The sequence below is a fragment of the Solanum stenotomum genome, chromosome 4 (genome assembly GCF_019186545.1).
Source record: "Solanum stenotomum isolate F172 chromosome 4, ASM1918654v1, whole genome shotgun sequence".
Taxonomy (NCBI): domain Eukaryota; kingdom Viridiplantae; phylum Streptophyta; class Magnoliopsida; order Solanales; family Solanaceae; genus Solanum; species Solanum stenotomum.
In genome coordinates, this window is record NC_064285.1 from 532,815 (window position 1) to 551,879 (window position 19,065).

At 34.8% G+C, this 19,065-nt stretch overlaps 3 protein-coding genes across 4 annotated transcripts; 2 read left to right on the forward strand and 1 right to left on the reverse strand.

Annotated features, from left to right (window-relative positions):
- Positions 1-2,533: 2,533 nt before the first annotated feature.
- On the reverse strand, positions 2,534-4,196 carry LOC125862196 (late embryogenesis abundant protein D-29-like). Its single transcript, XM_049542208.1, has 2 exons — positions 3,895-4,196; positions 2,534-3,092 (listed from the first exon to the last, which is right to left on the reverse strand). The coding sequence occupies exons 1-2, from the start codon at positions 4,178-4,180 to the stop codon at positions 2,545-2,547; spliced, it is 834 nt and encodes a 277-aa protein (XP_049398165.1). The 5' UTR covers positions 4,181-4,196; the 3' UTR covers positions 2,534-2,544.
- Positions 4,197-5,302: 1,106 nt separating this feature from the next.
- On the forward strand, positions 5,303-8,965 carry LOC125862197 (50S ribosomal protein L18, chloroplastic). Its single transcript, XM_049542209.1, has 3 exons — positions 5,303-5,542; positions 7,692-7,853; positions 8,677-8,965. The coding sequence occupies exons 1-3, from the start codon at positions 5,366-5,368 to the stop codon at positions 8,824-8,826; spliced, it is 489 nt and encodes a 162-aa protein (XP_049398166.1). The 5' UTR covers positions 5,303-5,365; the 3' UTR covers positions 8,827-8,965.
- Positions 8,966-12,802: 3,837 nt separating this feature from the next.
- Positions 12,803-18,865, forward strand: LOC125862186 (ABC transporter B family member 11-like). Of its 2 annotated transcripts, none has more exons than XR_007446023.1 (12): positions 12,803-13,267; positions 13,917-13,971; positions 14,081-14,256; positions 14,340-14,561; positions 14,656-14,894; positions 15,100-15,625; positions 15,729-16,002; positions 16,143-17,017; positions 17,102-17,368; positions 17,446-17,704; positions 17,804-18,097; positions 18,254-18,385. XR_007446023.1 is itself a non-coding variant. In XM_049542197.1 (12 exons), exons 1-12 carry the CDS (start codon positions 12,947-12,949, stop codon positions 18,605-18,607), a joined length of 3,867 nt encoding a protein of 1,288 aa, XP_049398154.1. In that variant the 5' UTR covers positions 12,804-12,946; the 3' UTR covers positions 18,608-18,865. The 2 variants fall into 2 exon arrangements, 1 of the variants encoding a protein (XP_049398154.1); XM_049542197.1 differs by having other exon boundaries at positions 12,804-13,267; positions 17,446-17,709; positions 18,254-18,865.
- The last annotated feature ends 200 nt before the right edge of the window (positions 18,866-19,065 follow it).

The window sequence follows — 19,065 nt, forward strand, 5'->3', positions numbered from 1 at the left end:
CGAATTTAATGAAAATGGCATATAGAAACTTTGCGATACATTTAACTGATAGCATCAACTACTACTACTACTACACAGAATGCCAAAGGCATTTTTGAATCAAAATACAAACGGAGGATATTTTTGAACCAAAGTATAAGGGCATTTCTGAGCCAAACTATAAACAGAAGACATTTTTGTTTCTTTCACATAGTTTAAGGGTATTTCTGACCCTTTTCCCTATCAACTTTTATAAATATGTAAATACATGTATAGACTATGCAATTATAAACTTAATGTATATAGAATGTGCGTGGTCTTTTACTATGAAATGTTCTTCAACCACTACTTTGTGCTGATTTCCCATTGCCTTACCAACAATTGTCGTCATATATATGCGCGCACGGGCAACCTTTTTTTTTTTTTTCAAGGGAAACCCGTTGCCGCTATCTTTTGGGTGCGCACAGGGTAAAACTCCCGCTCCTATGCAATAGCTCGCAAACCACATAGGAGAGGTAACGCGCACGGGCAACCTTCATCTTGTCCGGCTACATAAAAAAAATTATTTTAAATATCTTAATATTATCACTTTTATTGTGTTTTTTGTTCATCTGCAACTCCACTGTCAACTTTAATAAACAAGACAAAAATAACATCTCTATAGAAAGAAGGAAAAATCGTAAAGCACAGGCTGCACATCATTAGAGTGGTTTACATATATAAAGTGCTGGCTAACAGAAATTAACTTCATTATGATCGAGCATTTTTTTCGATAAATACTGTAACTCATTCACGTGAAATGATCCAAATCATAATATAACTAGAACAGTATATGCAATACACATAACCAAAATACATCAAACATAAATAGGTCAGTCAATATTAACTACTTTAATGTTCTCAACTAGCACAAGATTCAGAAAGGCTATACTTCAACTGTCTTCCCTTGTCATATGATTCAGCTTAGCAGATAAACCAACCGCATGTTAGTCCAGGAAAAAAATAAAATTAGCAGTCAAATTAGAGGTGCAAACCAAAGCAAATTAGCTATTAGGTCAATATTGTTTACTCCAACTACTCTTTGACTGCTAGAACATTCAGGGTCTTCTGCTGAGTCAATGGCATGGAATGGTAAAAAGGAAAAATAGATACCTCACATCAGGTCTTTCTCCTGCAAAGAACGACAACATTCTCTCCATGTGGTCCCTTGTATGCATGGATTTGAAAGGTTTGTAGAGGTGTGCGACAGAGTGAGATTATCAACTTTAATCGTGACGAAATATTCTTGACATGATTCGGTCGAGATATAGTTCACTTTTCCAATACTAGAAGCCTTGTATTTGTGAACCTACAACTAGGCATGAAGAAAATAAATATTGTTGGGAACACTACTTAAACTTAGGAGTATATATAGCTAAGGCAGCTATAGTTCTCAAACTCTAGATATGGTGTATATATAGCTGCCTTAGCATCACCCGGATAGATGTCAATGTCAAAACCCTGTCAAATATAGCTAAACACCCAATAAAAGAGAAGTCCAGTAACACAAATTAAGCTCATCTCTAATGAAACATTAGACTTCTTTGAATTTATAAAAAGAAGTGCTCATTGTAATGAAGTTAATTTATGTTAATCAAATCCTATGTAAACACTCTTTTATCATTTGTTTATCAACAACTCAAAATTATATTAAACTATATATTTTTAAAAAAAATAAAAATTGAATGATTTCAAATTATGCCGTAGAGTAGTTAATATGGGCCGACTCAGCTTATCCAAATATCATGTGTAAATATCATGTGTAATCTTTGAAATTTGATGGTCTAAGCCTTAAGTGTGCGGTTGATCGATTTGGTCTAGCGATTTGGTCTAGTTTTATCTAATGGAATTATTATGATATTTTTTACTATTAAATTTGATTTTTGGTTCAACCAAAGAAATAGTAGCATAAATAGAAGTGTGATACACATTTCTACACAGTTTCAAAATTTTCATTAAATTTGATTTTTGGTTCAACCAATACGAAATAGTAGCATAAATAGAAGTGAGATACACATTTCTACACAGTTTCAAAATTTTCATTATGATATTTATTACTATCAAATTTGATTTTTGGTTCAACCAATACGAAAGAAAATAGAAGCACGATACACATTTCTACACAGTTTTAAAATGTTTCTTTTGCGTGTGGATGAGGTGAAACAAGACTCTTATTTCTAGTTAGCTAATCAATTTTGGTGATGCAAATTGCACATGACATTGTTCATCACGAGTAATGTGTGCTGCTCTGAATCTCAGTAAACAATAAGGCTACTCCGCCTAGTTTTTAACACCCAAAAGACACAAGTAAATTAAGACCAAACATCATTGTTATAAAAGAGAAGTCCAGTAATACATTTTTTACAACACAAAACAGAACAAAAGACATCAGCTTTCTGTTTACTTATATATATATATATATAAACCTATGATACTCCAAAATACAAACATGTAGCAACCGATATGACACGACATTGAAAGTAAAGAAAGTAAAGAGTCCGCGCAACTTCGCGCAACTTAACTTGCTTACAACTCTTCATCTCTTTTTTTCCCTTTTACTTTCTCCTTAGCTGATTCCAAATTTGAAGCTACACTTTCTTTAGCTTTCTCCAATGTCTCTCCCGCTTTGTTTTTCGCGCTTTCGTATCCTTCTTTCGCCCAATTTATATGTTCCTCCGTCTCCCCCTCCGTTTTTTCGCCCCTTTCCTTCATTTTCCCCATTGCTTCCTCTGTTTTCTCCGCGGCTTTTTCCTTTGCTTCCCCTGTTTTGTGGTAAGCTTCTTGTGCTTTCTCGGAGGTAGTGTGTTTCGCCTTTTCAGCGTCTGAACAAGCCTTTTCTTTTGCTTCTTCTGCTTTGTGTTTCGCCTTCTCGGCTTCTGAGTAGGCTTTTTCTTTTGCTTCCCCTGCTTTTGAGTAGGCTTCCTCTGATTTCTCTGCTGCTTTTTCTTTTGCTGTTTCTGCTGTTTCGTATGCCTTGTTTTTCGCTTCTTCGGCAGTTTGGTATGCTCTGTTTTTCACTTCTTCCGCGGCGTTCTTCAGATTTCCTGCCTTGTCTGCTACGTATTGTCCGGTTCCTGACATTGTAAATTTAAACAACTATCATGTCAAAGGGCACGTCTACTTGGGAGTGAAGTAATGTTTCCATCACACTACATTGTGCCTAAATTTTGAGCCTTGGTGATGATGTTGTGTGACTGTGACGGATGCTTGCTCCGATGTGCCCAAGGCCTGAGGCCACGAGCTTTAAGTGGCACAAACTCAAGGCCTCAGGCCACGAGCTCGTATCTGGCCTAAATGCAAGTGTGTAATATTACTATTCAGGTATGTATAATAGATGTCGAAGTTCGTGTGTTTAGTTTTCAGATTTTAAACCCCTTATTAAAATTTCTGGCTCTGCCAGAGAATAAGACCGTTCACTATTTTTCGACTCCCCAGATGAACCATATAGCCATGAGAAACTATAAACCAAACTAAAGAACTTGCCCTCACTCGTGAGTAAATATTTCATAATTGCCTCGATAGATTGGTGTTCAATTAAAAAAAAGGTTTATCTTTGAAATTTATGGTTTGAAATGAATCTCAATTGAATTTGACATCACATTTCGTAAGATCTTTCAATTAAAGAAAGAATTTTGAAGTTAAATAAGTATAGCAAGTGCCTTTTTTTAAAAATGAACCAAAAAAAAAAATGTAACATAAATCAATTTAGTTACTTAAGAGCCAACTAAGCTTACACACCACAAAACTATGAATTCATGACTCATAAATTTAAAATAATGACTCTTGCTCGACATATAAAAGAGAGTACTAACATGTGAATTCAGAACTCATAAACTTAAAATTTTAACTCTGCGACGTATAAAAGAAAGTACTAACCTGTAGCAGTATCAGTAATCTTATCTCTAGCATTCTTAGCAGCATCCATAGTTGAATCAGAAGCATGCTTAACATTTGAATCATCATTATCATTAGATTTTAAACCAAGTCCTTCAGAAATCTTATCTTTAGCCCATCCTGCCCATGATGATGACTCCAAATTTTCATTTTCTTTACTAATTTGTTGCTCAACAACTTCATCATCATGGATTTCTTTACAACCACCAAAATTAGACAAACATAACACCACAAGTAACAACACACAAATCAACTTTTTTGAGGCCATAATATTATTACACACAATAAAAGTTAAAACCAACTCAATGTAACTTGTATTGAATATGATTTTGTGTGGAATTTTTTTTGAGATATAAATAAAAATAGTTATGATATGGTTAGTGGACATGTGGCATAATACGTGGGTATACGTGTCATTTTTTTGTGTTTTTGGTAAGAGTATAGTCAATATAAGGTCTATAGGTGTCATTCAGTATCAACTTTTATTATTGTTGGCTCTTTGGATAGCATTAATTTTGTTCTTTGTGCCTATCTTTACCCTTACCCTTTACATTGTGTTTGTATTGTATTGTGTATTAAAATACAAAATCTGAATAGTTTATACTATTATATATCGTTATATAATATTATATATTACTAATTAAATAAGAAATCTACAAGAGAAGTAAAACATAAGGTAAGTTTACTGTAAAAAGATAGAATAAGGAATAAAATAAGATTATTAAATAATAAGTATAAAATATTAGAGTAAATAGGTAACAGTGCGATCACACAAAATTGATTGTTATATAAAAGATGAGACTTTTTGTCATAACCTAATTACAATGGATTTAACAATTATGATAAAATATAATTGAAGTAACAATTAAAACAAATATTGTATTTAAACTAATAATATAACATAACGAGTAACAATCATCCAAACAAGGTGTTATATTTTATTCCTCTGTTTATTTTTATTTATCTATTTTAAACTTTATGCTCTACTTAAAAATAATGAATAATATGAGCATGAACAGAGCTAGTAATCTCTATGCGAGTTTGGCAAAACTAAGTAAATTTTGTCAAATAATATATTTATCTTAATAAATTCATCAAATATGCACAAATACTACATTAAAAATTCAATTAATATCACTTAAATAATCATTACAAAATTCAGAACTCATAAAATTAAAATACTAATTTCACCTCTGAATTGAATTTCCAAAATCTAACATGTAAACTTGAGCTATATATTATAAAAATAAATTAATAATTTTTTTCTCCCATTCTAATAAGAAATTTACCTAAAATGTCATATAGTTTTTACTTTTTAGTTAATATTTTTTCCTTTTTATTTATTTTCTATTTCATATATATACTCATCCTCCTTTATCTTATCCTTTTTATTATCTTCAAAAAATTTCAAAGAAGAAAATACAGTGACATTCTCTTTGAAGAAGAAGAAGCCATGTCTTGTGCTTCATTTTCACTTTCATTTCTTCACAACGCTTGTGCTGATAGCAAGCAGCTTACTTTTCAATTTCGTCCCAAATTGGTAACACCAATTAGGGTTCTTACAGTTGAAGCTAAGGCCAAAACAAGAAGGGAAGACAGAACTGCTCGACATATTCGTATTCGCAAGAAGGTAAACTCAATTTACAATCTTTCTGTTCATGGATTTTTGAATTTGAGGTTTGAGCATTCTGGGGTGTGAATTCGTGGTGTAATGTAGCTATGTCAATTGGGTTAATCTTGTTTTTTAGTGACATGGGGCAATGAAATCTGTTTGTGGGGTTTTTAATTTGAGGTTTAAGCATTCTGGGTTGTGAATTCGTGGTGTAATGAAGCTATGTTAATTGGGTTAATCTTGTTTTTTAGTAACATGGGGCAGTGAAGTATGTATGTGGGGCTTTGAGTTTGAGGTTTAAGCATTCTGGGTTGTGAATTCGCGGTGTAATGGAGTTATGTCAATAGGGTTAATCTTGTTTTTACCAACATGGGGCAATGAAATTTGTTCGTGGGTTGGATAAAGTTGAAGTCTTTAATAACGAATTTGTGGTATAATGGAGGCATTTAACTAGTAGAGGAAACCAAAAAAGCCACCTTTTTCAGTTGGAGATTATTTTTTGGTAAGATCAGTCTTGTTTTTGCTTAAATGGAGCGACATGGTCGATAAGAATTTGTACAGCCTGCTTTAACTTGCTTGAGGCAGAGTAGTAGTAGTCGTTGTTGTTAAGGTTAATCTGGTAGACCAATTGGCAATGCAATCTCTTCTTGGGGTCCTGAATTTGTGTTGTAGAAATCCCAAGTATCGGATAATGAATTTGTGGTGAAATGAAGGTATTTTACTAGCAGAGGTAACAAAAAAAATCCACCTTTTTCAATTGCGCTTTTCTTGGGGTAATGTTGAACTTGTTTTCGCTTAAATGGGGAGACATGGTTAGTGTTAAGAGGTGATGTGGTTAGTCAGAATTCATATAGTCGTCACCACTTGCTTGGAATTGAGGCATAGTTGTAGACTTGTAGTAGTTGTTGTCATCAAAGTTAATCTTATTTACCAAAATGTGATGATGCATTCTCTTCCTGGTGTCTTGAATTTGTGTTCTATGCATTGAGAGTTGTTCAAATCCCAAGTCCCAAATAATGTTGTTGTATAATGGAGGTAGTTAACTAGCCGAGGAAATGAAAAAAGTCACCTTTTTCAATTGTTTTTTGGGGGATAAGGTTAATCTTGTTTTTGCTTTAAAATGGAGTGATATGGTCCATGGGAATCCATGCACCCAACCTCAATTTGCTAGGGGTTGAGGCTTAGTTGTAGTCGTTTTCATTAAGGTTAATCCTGTTTTCCAATATGTGGCAATGCAATCTCTCTTGGGGTCTTGAATTTGTTCTCCGTGCATTCACAGTTGTACAAATCACAAGTCCCAAATTGCTGCATGGTAGAGCTATTTAACTAGCAGAGGAAACAAAAACCATGAGGAAAGGAGAGAAGTAAATAGAGCATTGTGTTGAGATTGAAACCCAATGATGTGACTAGGAGGGGAAAGAAAAATTGATAACCTTCCTAGAATTTTTAGGAATATGTTAGATTGACCTCCTTCCAAGAATTCCACTGTAAGTGGTCTCTTTACCATAGATTATGGGCAGAGGAGATAGTTGGATCCTCTTTGATGTTTACCGTTATATGCTTGCTTGAAAAGATAGTTCTTTAGAAGCAATGTAATATAGGAAGTCATCAAAAGTTTGGCATGAAAATGCTTGTTGAAAGATTTAGAATTGTCTTTGCATACTGTTTCGTTAGACAAAGAAAGTACACCAGTAACCAGTTCAAGTGTATTGAAAAGGATGGGCTCTCTTTTTCCTCATTGTCTTAAGTCCTCAAATCTTCTAAATATTTTTATTGTGAAAACTTTAGAAAAATGATACATCTACACTTACATAAGACAATTTGCACTTGCACTTGCCTTTATACATCATATAGCTTGAACCCTCTATCATTTTTCTCCTTGATTCCATTTCCATAAATTTTTGTATGGAATAGACTTTCTTTTTAATGTTGTAAACATATATTTGTGATTGATATGCTACTTTATAGTAATTCTTATTTGACCTGCCGTCATGATCTGATTTCCCTTCCTTGGTTCTCTTCTTTTTGGTTCGTTTTTTATTTATGTAAATTCATGAATTCTATTGCATGAATCTTAAAGGTGAATTCACTGTTGCCATTATCAAACGAATCTTAAAGGTGCATATATCATTAAGAGTCAACTCTACAACACATCTTTTACTTTCAGGTTGAAGGGACACCTGAAAGACCACGAATGTGTGTCTTCCGTTCCAACAAGCATATTTATGTTCAAGTTATTGATGACTCCAAGATGCACACACTGGCTTCAGCTTCAACGATGCAGAAACCAATCTCTGAGGAATTCGACTACTCTGCTGGTCCCACTGCAGTAAGTTCTCAAATATGTTTTCTCAAAAAAGTTTAAAGACCTTTCTTTTAGGAGTAATATTTAGTAATGTTTATGAGAAGAGTTGTTGGGTCCTCATTAATTATCCAGTTTTGTATTCCCCTGCAAAGGTAAGCAGATATTATTGTAATCTTTGTTGAGTAGGTGGACTGACATTGTTGCTCTTGTGCTTCAAATGCCCTGAGGCTCCATGCTTCACCTAACCTTTTAAAACTGCAATACTGATCAATTGAAGTACACCAACCCTCGTGGATGTAGCTTCACATTATTTCGCCCTCATCACATTTTATATTCTTATATAGCTAGAGCTGAAATGTGTTAATATCGAACAGTTTGTGGCACTGTTTGTCTTGGTTATCATCTCTTGATTGCTCTTTCGTGGCAAACGTAACAACATTTGCATTATCTCTCCCATGTATACATATGCTCTGTTATGTTCATGATGGAGTTCTTTCCGTCTATTAGGATCATGTTGATGCTATTAGGTATTACTCCATAAAACACATATCAACTATCACATGGTGTGGTCAGTTGCAGCATTGAAAAGAAGATCTTATGAGGATTTGGTTGGTTTTCTAATTGCATCTCTTTGCTGAACCTCTTAGGCATATCTCAACCATTCTTCCAGACGGAAATGATTAAATGAACTAAGAAACAGAAAACAGCAAAAAGAGCGTAGAGTTACCGGAGACAATTACTACGATGTGATTCCCCTGGCAATTTTCTTGCATCGATTTAGTTTCTTGAATACTTGTTATGCTGTTTGTGAACAGAAGGCTCTATCATAACAACCTTTTGTTTGCAGGAAGTGGCAAAGAAAGTAGGGGAAGTTATAGCTAAGGCCTGTCTAGAGAAAGGGATCACGAAAGTAGCCTTTGATCGCGGAGGTTATCCTTACCATGGACGGATTGAAGCTCTCGCTGATGCTGCACGAGAACACGGCCTTCAGTTTTAGAAAGCGGTTTCTTTGTTCCTATTTTTTGTTGTGCAAATGTCCTTTTCCAATCTTCCTATTTGTTCCAGTTTGTAAAACTCATGACTAACTAGAGAGATGAACTGGAGTTTTAAATGTATGATCTGCAATTTTTGTCTTAGATGAGAACTTTGATTCCTTTGTACTTCAAATTTGGCTTTGGTTTTCCAATTTAGAGAAACTTAACTAAAACAACAGAGATAATGGTCAAAGATACATTTGAACTATTATTTTTTCGCGAATTTCACACCTACTATTAGTTGTTTCCTTTTTCTACTTGAATTATATCTAGTTGGTCCATTTTCGTACCTGAACTATCACCATTTATGTGTTCAAACACACCTAGTTGAGTAAATGATGATAGTTCAAGAAGAATAAGGAACAACTCATGGTTGGCCTAATCAACTTCGGGATGTGTTTTGATATATAGATAGTGATAGTTCATATAGGAAAAGGGAACAACTAATAGTTGGAATGTGAAAGTCGCAAAAAATGATAGTTTAGTCGTGTTAAGTTATGGGAGAATTTATATATTTAGTTTATGCGAATAATAAATTATGAAAATAAGAATGTCTATTATGATAATATCTCCAAATATTATTAATCATTACATAATAATTTCTTCATTATTTGACCACATCACAATAACCATATCATTGCTATTTCATCACATAAACAATTACTGCATAATTTGTTTGTGAACCAAACAACCCTTTAATGTAAAATTACAATACAATTCCAAATACAGTTGAAATCTCTCCATGATATTTAATGATCATGGGGATTGAACTAAAAAAACCAAACAAATTGGCATAAAAAACAAGTCTATAACTTGAATAACAACCAATTTGTCACTTGTTTTTTCTACCTAATCAAACTAAGAAGCATTAACAAATTTTCCAAATCTTGCTTTTGGGTGTCAAGAGTATAGCCACCACATCCACAAGACAACTAGCAACTAAAAAAAAGACAGTTCAGTACACAGATCATCCCCTTTTTTTTACAGAAAATTTAGAAAAAGGGCCACATCAGCTTCCACGACTTGAATCCTAACCTATAAATCGTACAACGACAACTTTACTGATACTCTGAAGCTACACTTCAAGACAACTAGCAACTATGTACATAAATTGCTTGATTCTTGATAGCTTATCCAATTAAAAAACAAGTTCAAGTTCTTGGGTTTGACTTGTCTAAAATTGACCACATCACTTGAACATCTTCATATGGACAAGCCATTACTTCCACTTGCAAATTTACTATGTGGTTCTCCGGCCCTGAACAGGTGGATCGAGAATTTAAAGTTAGCACGATCATAATGACTATGATTTTACGTATCAACATAGTTATTCGCACATGTCTGAGTCAATTGAACTCACAAAACCAACGAATTGCTAATAAACAAAGATAAATCCAGCATATAGAATCAACATGTTCACATCTAAATGTACGTACGTACGTACCTTCTTGATGCGACTTCTTATCCCTCGATGATTCTTGATTGAATAAAGTTCGAGCCTTTCTGAAAGGAGATGTGATTGTTCGAACCCATGAAGTAGATTTTCTATCATGATGATAAGTTGCCATGAAATGGTAAAATATTTTTTTGTGTTTACTATATGATCTTATTCTATGTGATATATCTAAATTTCTATTGGCTAAGAACACAAAATTGGTTGGTTTATATAGAATGTACGTGTCACATATAGATACAATACAATATTTTTTTAAAGTAAAGATATTATTTCCCATAAAAGGCAGGCAAGATCCGTGAGAATAGCTCTGTTTCATTATGTAATCTCTTTTTCATTTTTAAAAAATGTTTCCACCGTTCAAATTTACTTGACGCTTTTCGAATTTCTATATTCAAATAAGTTTTTTAATCATAATTTTATCATACATCTTGAATTATCAATTATTATGATGTATAACACTTCATACGTAACTTTCAAATATGTAAATTTTAGTTAGAGATTTCATGTCCAAATTTACAAATTGTTTGACTATCGAAATTCGAACAATGTCATATAAATTAAAACAGAGGCAGTAACATTTTTGGTCCTTTAACTATTCATAAATTTTGAGTTTGGTTCTTGTGATATATTGACTCAACACATTATACTTTAAATGGATAAAAATATATGTTTTGATCCCTTTTTTAATATAACGCGTTATATAATAATAACAATAACATACTCAATATAGTCTCATAATGGAGTTGAGGAAGGACGGTGTACACGTAAATCTATGCCTACTTTCGTAAGATAGATATGTTGTTTCCAATAAATTATCGACTCAAGAAAACAATGCACCCCCACCCTACTCCCACCCCACACCCCATCCTCTTTTTCTTTTTCTTTTTTAAATATTTGATTAGAAGTGTTTGTGCACATGGCATTCACGCTCCATTGATGGCCCCTTCCATGTGAAGTTCATTAATTTGGGCACATGACGTTGACGTAAAGTTGATGAGTCCAATTATCAAAGTTATAACTAATTAAACTAACCAATTATAATTTTATAATTGTTTAATTTGACTTTCTATAGCTTAATATAATATTAATTCAATTATTTTTTCTAGGATTTTAGTTTAGTACAAGGGCGATTGGCTTTTGGCTTATGACTTCTAAGCCAAAAGCCATAAGTTAGGATTTCTAACTTATAGTTTTTGGCTTATTTTTGTTATTTTAACTTTAAAATAAGTGTTTATAAGCACTTTTTAACTTTACCCAAACACTTCAAAACTGCTTAAAAGCTATTTTGGTTTAAAAGCACATAAAATAAGTCAATCCAAACGGACACTTAATAAGGATGCAACACACGATTTTAGTTTAAACTTTGCGTATTAGGATTCAATAAGAACGCAACACATGACATGTGTTAGTTCTATGGTAATGATACAACATGTAACTGATGTTATGTTATACATGTTAGGTGTTAGGCATACGTTACAAGTTCGAATTTTAAGGTATTTTTGTTTAACGATAACGAAGCAAACACATGTGACGTGTATTGGGTGCACAACTAGCTATTTATTACTAGGTTCCTTGTTAAAAAATATTATCAAAAAATTATTATAATTTTGCCGCACTTCTTGTTTTTATGTTCGAATTTTAAGGTAAAAGGTTTATTTTTTAATTTCAAGTTTGACTTTGATTAAGCTCAATTGGTGGAAAAAATGGGATCCACGAGAAGAAAAAACAAGCAAGCTAATATAATCATGACTGTTAGTGATGGTTGACGATATATCATAATAGTCGATAGTAATGGTTGACGATACATAATAATTGTGGTGATGACTGATAGTAATAGTTGACGATACATAATAATGCTGGTGTTGACTGATAGATTAGTGATGGTTGACGATACATAATAATAGTTGATAGTAATGATTGTTAATAGTGATCAACACATGATGTGATAATAACATTTCTTCTTTTACCTTCAATTAACCATTGTTTGGATCTCACTTTCAGCCTAAAAAAAATAATTAAGAAAAGAGATATTCTTAAAGTAATTTAATTTTTTATTTACAACATGAATCATTTTAATATGTTTGAAAGAGGAAGTGTCATCTATTGGATGAACTATGACAAATATATTTTTACTGTACTATACAAAATTTATTATTTGGATAATGGTAAGCGTAACGAGGGTGTATCAACCCTAAATCACAAACTTTGAGAGGTATATCAGACCTTTTCCCCCTTAAAATAAAGACGTTTTAACCATGGTTTTGTATGTGATAATTGTGCAAAAGACAAGTTTTAACCAAAAATGCATTATTTTTTGGAGGATCCGACACACACCTGTCAACATTTCTGAAGAGTCCGAGCAACATAGTCTTCAACTGCAAGAGTAGCAACTATTGGAGTTGATTCATTTTTCAATTGTATGCATTTTTTTCATTTGACATAGTCAAAATAATCCTAATTATTAGCTGTTTTCAAAATCTTTATGTTCTTGTTATTATGCTCAACATGTTGCCATCAGATGGATATTTTTATTGTTATTAGCTATTGACCATATTACTGAAGTTATGTTCTTTTCTGATCATATTGCTAGTAATAAGCTGATAGTTGGAGATTCAGGTTGAAGTAGGATGATGGAAGAAGAGAATGATACTCAACGAGGCATCGATAACATGGAAAATAAAGTTATAGTATCCTCAGATGGCTCGAATTGTGCACGAGTACAGGACAAGACAGAGAAACAGAAAGTGGCTGCTGCTGCTGCTGAAGTTCCATACTATAAGTTGTTATCTTTTGCTGATACAATAGATCATGCATTGATGATTATTGGTTCGATCGCAGCTGTTGGTAGTGGAATTAGTTTTTCGATGATGGCTGTTTTGTTTGGAGAGATAGTTGATTCCTTTGGAATGACCGTGGATAACGAAAAAGTTGTTGGTGAAGTTTCTAAGGTACAATGAATTTTCCAATAGAATGCTATTCTGGTTATGTTTTCTTGATGATCTATCTGTCATAGTCCAAATTCTAGGAGTGTATGGTCGTTTTGTCCCTTAGGCTATGACACGTCGAGTCCAAAGTTGCTCGTACCATGTTTACTTGTCCTCTGCCTCATATAACACTTCACTTTTCATTTCATTTCCAATGTGTGATTTACCTAAGGTGTTATTCTGTTCCCTTTCTTCAGAAGCTTGCCAATCCTCCTCTCGACCTGTCCTCATTGGGCATCATATACCCCCTTAAGGACATATTATCCTAGTTTTTCCCCACCATGATAGGAGTCTAACTTTGATACCATATTTGTGACATCTCGAGTTCATGACATGTAACGATAATTTGTCCCTTGGTGACGCCACATTGAGCCCAAAAGTGCTTGTACCAGAACATTTGTATTTGGTCTTATATAGAACTTCACTTTCCTTTCCCCTTCTGATATTGGATTTGCCTAAGGTGTTATATGCACCCTTCTTCGGAAGCTTGCCATCTTAAAATGCCCATATCAATCCATGTGTCATGAATTGATACGGGCGTTTTAAGCTGAAGAAGTTCTGATGAATGGACAAATTTCATTTTAATGCTTGCTTTTCTGTCCTATTTTTTCAGGTTAGCCTTAAATTCATTTATCTGGCTCTGGGTTCAGGTCTTGCTACATTTGCACGTACGTATACTTGTCATGACGATATACCTGCTTCTGTTATCATGGCATTGTTAAAGTAGTTTCTCTTTATGACCAAGAAAACTGAGTACTCATATTAGCATCTTTTCAGAGGTGACTTGCTGGACGGTCACAGGGGAAAGGCAGGCTGCTAGAATCAGATGTTTATACCTGAAAACTGTCTTAAGACAAGATATTGGATTTTTCGATCAGGAGACTAACACTGGTGTCATTATCGAAAGACTGTCTAGTGATACTCTTACTATTCAAGATGCCATTTGCGAAAAGGTATTTCTTCAAGACAGGCCTATGTATATCATTACCATTTGATATATCTAGAAGACTTAGCCTGCATTCACATTAAACTGCAGGTTGGAAAATTTATCCAGATATTAGCTACATTCCTTGGAGGATTAGTAATAGCTTTTATTAAGGGGTGGCGTCTAGCGTTGGTCTTGTCATCTTCGATTCCTCCACTTGTCCTATCTTCTGCTGTCTTGACTATCCTTCTGACGAAACTAGCATCGCGTGCACAGACTGCTTATTCAGAAGCTGCAACTGTGGTTGAACAGACAATAAGCTCAATTAGAACTGTATGAAGAATTGGAAAAAGACGCTTTTTTTTTTTTCAATTTTCAACTGTTGGCAAAAGTATTCATTCACTAAGTTGCATTATCGATCGTGCAGGTTGCATCGTATACTGGGGAGAGAAGAGCTATTTCTGAATATTACAATTCTCTGAACAAAGCTTACTATTCTGGTGTACAAGAAGGTTTGGTTTCAGGGATCAGTATGGGTGTTTTCTTTTTTGTTTTCTATTCAAGTTATGCTTTAGCAATATGGTATGGTGCAAAAATGATTTTGGAACACAACTATACTGGAGGAGATGTGATGAATGTCATGATGGCTACACTGACCGGCTCCTTGTAAGTTCTATTCTGGATTTTCTTTGTACGTTTAGTTTCTCTCACCCATAAGACGGGCCGGAGGCTACACTGACAGATATGGTATACAAACCAATAAGTTACAGAACATGTATTGATGACACTGATAGATATACTAAGCCTTACTTTTCTAAATTATATCTGCTTATTATTGGTCTTTTGTTCTTTGTTTTCCTTGTAATTGCAGTACTTTAGGACAGGCATCTCCATGCTTGCATTCGTTTGCTGCTGGAAAGGCTGCAGCGTTTAAAATGTTTCAGACGATAAACAGAAAGCCGGTCATAGATCCTTATGATATGAAAGGACGGAAACTTGTTGACATTAGTGGTGACATTGAACTTAAGAATGTTCATTTCTGTTATCCTGCAAGACCACAAGAGAGCATATTTGTTGGTTTCTCTGTGTCCATACCTAAGGGAACAACGACAGCTCTAGTAGGACGAAGTGGAAGTGGAAAATCGACTGTGATCAGTCTAATAGTGAGGTTCTATGATCCACAGGCTGGTGAAGTTCTGATTGATGGTATAAATATCAAAGAATTTCAGCTTAGGTGGATCAGGGGGAAAATTGGCCTTGTTAGCCAAGAACCTGTTCTGTTTGGTTCAACGATAAAGGATAATATTGCCTACGGGAAGGATGATGCAACACTTGAAGAAATTAAAGATGCAGTTCGACTTGCCAATGCATCCAAATTCATTGATAAATTACCTCAGGTCTAGAGTTGTTTTATTTTGATTTCCATCAAGTTATAGCTATCTAAAGTTCTTCTCAATAGCTTATAAAAAATATTTTTGGCCATTATTCCTTCTAATTCAGGGACTAGATACCAGAGTTGGCGATCACGGAAGTCAGTTATCTGGAGGCCAAAAGCAAAGAATTGCTATTGCAAGAGCTATACTGAAGGAACCCAAAATTCTACTTCTGGATGAAGCTACAAGTGCTCTTGATGTAGAATCTGAGAGGATTGTTCAAGATACATTGGATAGTGTCATGATCAACCGAACTACAGTAATCGTTGCACATCGCTTGAGTACAGTAAAGAATGCAGATGCAATAGCTGTACTTCAGGAGGGAAAGATCATCGAAAAAGGTGTGTCAAATATACAATATTTTCCAGCAAATTGGATTGCAGATGATAAAGAAGACAACAGAAATGCATGTATGTTTGTTTATTGGCGAATCTCGTCTTTTTTTTAGAATGCTGATTTCTTATACCTTCCAAACTTTTAGGTTCCCACTTGGAACTAATGAGAAAAAAGGAAGGAGCATATGTTCAGCTTATACAGTTGCAAGAACTTAGCAAATATTCAGGAGAGAAAGATTCAAATGAACTGGATAATGAAGAGATAATCAAAAATCCTAACAACCAATCAAATCACCAGATTTTCGTGACACGATCAGCAAGTAGGCACTCATCGGAAGTTGAGAATAGCAGCCATCATCCGGTATCCTTTTCAGTTACTGCAGCAGAGAAAGCAGTTGGTGAATGTCATGATCCTAATTCAACAGTTATGTTGAGGAAGGATAAAGACAACACGTTTTATCGCTTGGCCTTAATGACCAGACCAGAGCTTCCAGAATTATTACTTGGTTGCATAGCTGCAGTGGTCAATGCTCTAATATTACCAATTTTCGGGGTGCTTCTTTCTTATGTTATTAAGACTTTCTATGAGCCAGCTCATGAACTCAGAAAGCATTCAGGATTTTGGTCATTGTTATTTCTTGGTCTAGGATTGACATCTTTACTAGCAAAACCCTTGAGGACGTTCTTTTTCGGTGTAGCAGGATGTAAGTTAATCAAGAGAATTCGCCTAATGTGCTTCGAGCAATTAGTTTACATGGAGATTAGTTGGTTCGACAGAAAGGAGAACTCGATTGGTGCAATTGGCTCCCGACTATCTACAGATGCAGCATCTGTCCGAGGTATGCTTGGAGAGTCACTTGCTTTGCTTGTTGAGAACACTTCAACAGCTGTAGCTGGTTTAGTTATTGGACTTGAAGCAAGCTGGCAAATGACACTCATAATGATAGTTATGGTGCCTCTAATTGGACTACATGGATATCTGCGCTTGAAATACACTAATGGTGGTGGCGCTGATGTTAAGGTTAGCTCCAAACTTCTGTTTTCTAACAAAATGTTTTAAGTAAAATTAGCACTCAGTGCTTATGCAAGTAAAGTTTTCTTGTAGAAACTATATGATGATGCAAGTCGAGTTGCGCATGAAGCGGTTGGAGGTATCAGAACAGTGGCTTCTTTCTCTGCTGAAGAGAAGGTGGTGCAATTGTACAAAAGAAAATGTGAAGGTCCAGTTAGAGCTGGAATAAAAGAAGGTCTATTGAGTGCTGCAGGTTTTGGTTTTTCAATGTTCTGCTTTTACTCTGTGTATGCTGCCAGTTTTTATGCTGGTGCTCTATTGACTGAGTCCGGTAAGGTCACATTTGCTGAGGTTTTTCGGGTAAGGCTCGAGAGCTAAAGATAAAACTTATGTCAAGTCTCTCTTTGTCATTTAATTTTCCTACTTCTGAATTTCAGGTTTTCTATGGTCTTAGCTTGACAGCTACCGCGATTTCTCAATCAGGTGGCCTTGCTCCCGACTCCTCCAAAGCCAAAACTGGTGCATCTTCAATCTTTGCACTTCTTGACCGACAATCCAAGATAGACTCGAACAATAACTCAGGAATGATATTGGACAATGTGAAGGGAAACATTGAGTTTCAACATGTCAGTTTCAATTATCCAAGTCGACCTGAGGCTCCAGTCCTAAAAGATCTATGCCTATCCATTAGCTCTGGTGAGGTAAATTCTAATGCATTATTCATAGAACCATTTTCCAGTCTTGTTACGTGATTTGACAACAATTGTGATGAAAAGATGTTATCTTTTATGTTAGACGGTTGCTCTGGTGGGAGAAAGTGGGAGCGGAAAATCAACAGTTATTTCCTTGTTGCAAAGATTTTACGATCCCGATTCAGGCCTAATCACATTAGATGGACTAGAAATTCAAAAACTGAATGTGAAATGGTTGAGAGAGCAAATGGGACTAGTAAGCCAGGAGCCTATATTGTTCAATGACACAATAAGAGCCAATATAGCATATGGAAAAGAAAGTGATGCCACAGAAGCAGAAATATTAGCTGCTGCTGAGTTAGCAAATGCTCACAACTTCATCAGTGGCTTACAACAGGTATGCCTCAGTCCCAAACAAGTTGGGATCGACTATATAAATCCTCACTTCTTCAGTTAAGCTCAACATTTTCTAGAATTTGCAGACGGACCTAAAATCTACACAAGTATGTCAGACAGATAAAGAATCATCATGTAACATAGACTTAATGTGCAGGGCTATGAAACAGTAGTTGGTGAAAGGGGCATACAACTATCTGGTGGACAGAAACAAAGAGTTGCAATTGCAAGAGCTATTGTGAAATGTCCAAAGATACTACTACTAGATGAGGCCACAAGTGCGCTTGACTCCGAGTCTGAAAAAGTAGTTCAAGATGCACTTGATAGAGTTAGATCAGGCAGAACAACAGTTGTGGTGGCTCATAGATTGTCCACAATTAAAGGAGCTGATGTTATTGTTGTTATCAAAGATGGAGTGATTGTGGAGAAAGGAAATCATGAAACTTTGGTTAATAGACAAAATGGTATTTATGCTTCTCTAGTATCAAAGTCTGCTAGCACTATGAAGTAGTGTACATATAAGGAGCTGCTCGGTGCACAAAACATCCCGCATTCACACAAGTTCCAGAAAGGGCAGCAAACCAATGTATATGATGTGGTGACAGTGACTGATTCTACGGCTTGAACTCGTGACCTACAAGTCACATGGAGACAAACTATGAAGTAGTACATGTTCTTCTTTGTTTTTGTTTATAATAGTAGTGTACGTTCCATCTAATTTAGAAGTCAGGTCGAACTATGTCCTTCAAGTATCACATTGAGCAATTATTATTGAGGACTATTTGATAAATTCAATATAACAGAGGCGTATCAACATTTCAACATTTTCTTTTGACCTATGAGGACCTACCTATTTGAAAGAAAATTCAATACTTCTTGGTCGTAAATATTTAAAATAATAGTTTATTAGTCAATTCTTATATACTCAATACTTCATATATCAATATTCAGTTGCACCATCACGACAAC

What these genes read in the sequence shown, in the direction of transcription:
- LOC125862196 (XM_049542208.1), bottom strand. Translation starts at nt 4,180, where the DNA reads ATGGCCTCAAAAAAGTTGATTTGTGTGTTGTTACTTGTGGTGTTATGT. An exon ending in GATTACTGATACTGCTACAG is followed by an intron (nt 3,093 to 3,894) that starts GTTAGTACTTTC and finishes TTACAATGTCAG; the next exon opens with GAACCGGACAATACGTAGCA.
- LOC125862197 (XM_049542209.1), top strand. Translation starts at nt 5,366, where the DNA reads ATGTCTTGTGCTTCATTTTCACTTTCATTTCTTCACAACGCTTGTGCT. An exon ending in ATATTCGTATTCGCAAGAAG is followed by an intron (nt 5,543 to 7,691) that starts GTAAACTCAATT and finishes TTTTACTTTCAG; the next exon opens with GTTGAAGGGACACCTGAAAG. An exon ending in ACTCTGCTGGTCCCACTGCA is followed by an intron (nt 7,854 to 8,676) that starts GTAAGTTCTCAA and finishes TTTTGTTTGCAG; the next exon opens with GAAGTGGCAAAGAAAGTAGG.
- LOC125862186 (XM_049542197.1), top strand. Translation starts at nt 12,947, where the DNA reads ATGATGGAAGAAGAGAATGATACTCAACGAGGCATCGATAACATGGAA. An exon ending in TTGTTGGTGAAGTTTCTAAG is followed by an intron (nt 13,268 to 13,916) that starts GTACAATGAATT and finishes CTATTTTTTCAG; the next exon opens with GTTAGCCTTAAATTCATTTA. An exon ending in CAATAAGCTCAATTAGAACT is followed by an intron (nt 14,562 to 14,655) that starts GTATGAAGAATT and finishes TCGATCGTGCAG; the next exon opens with GTTGCATCGTATACTGGGGA.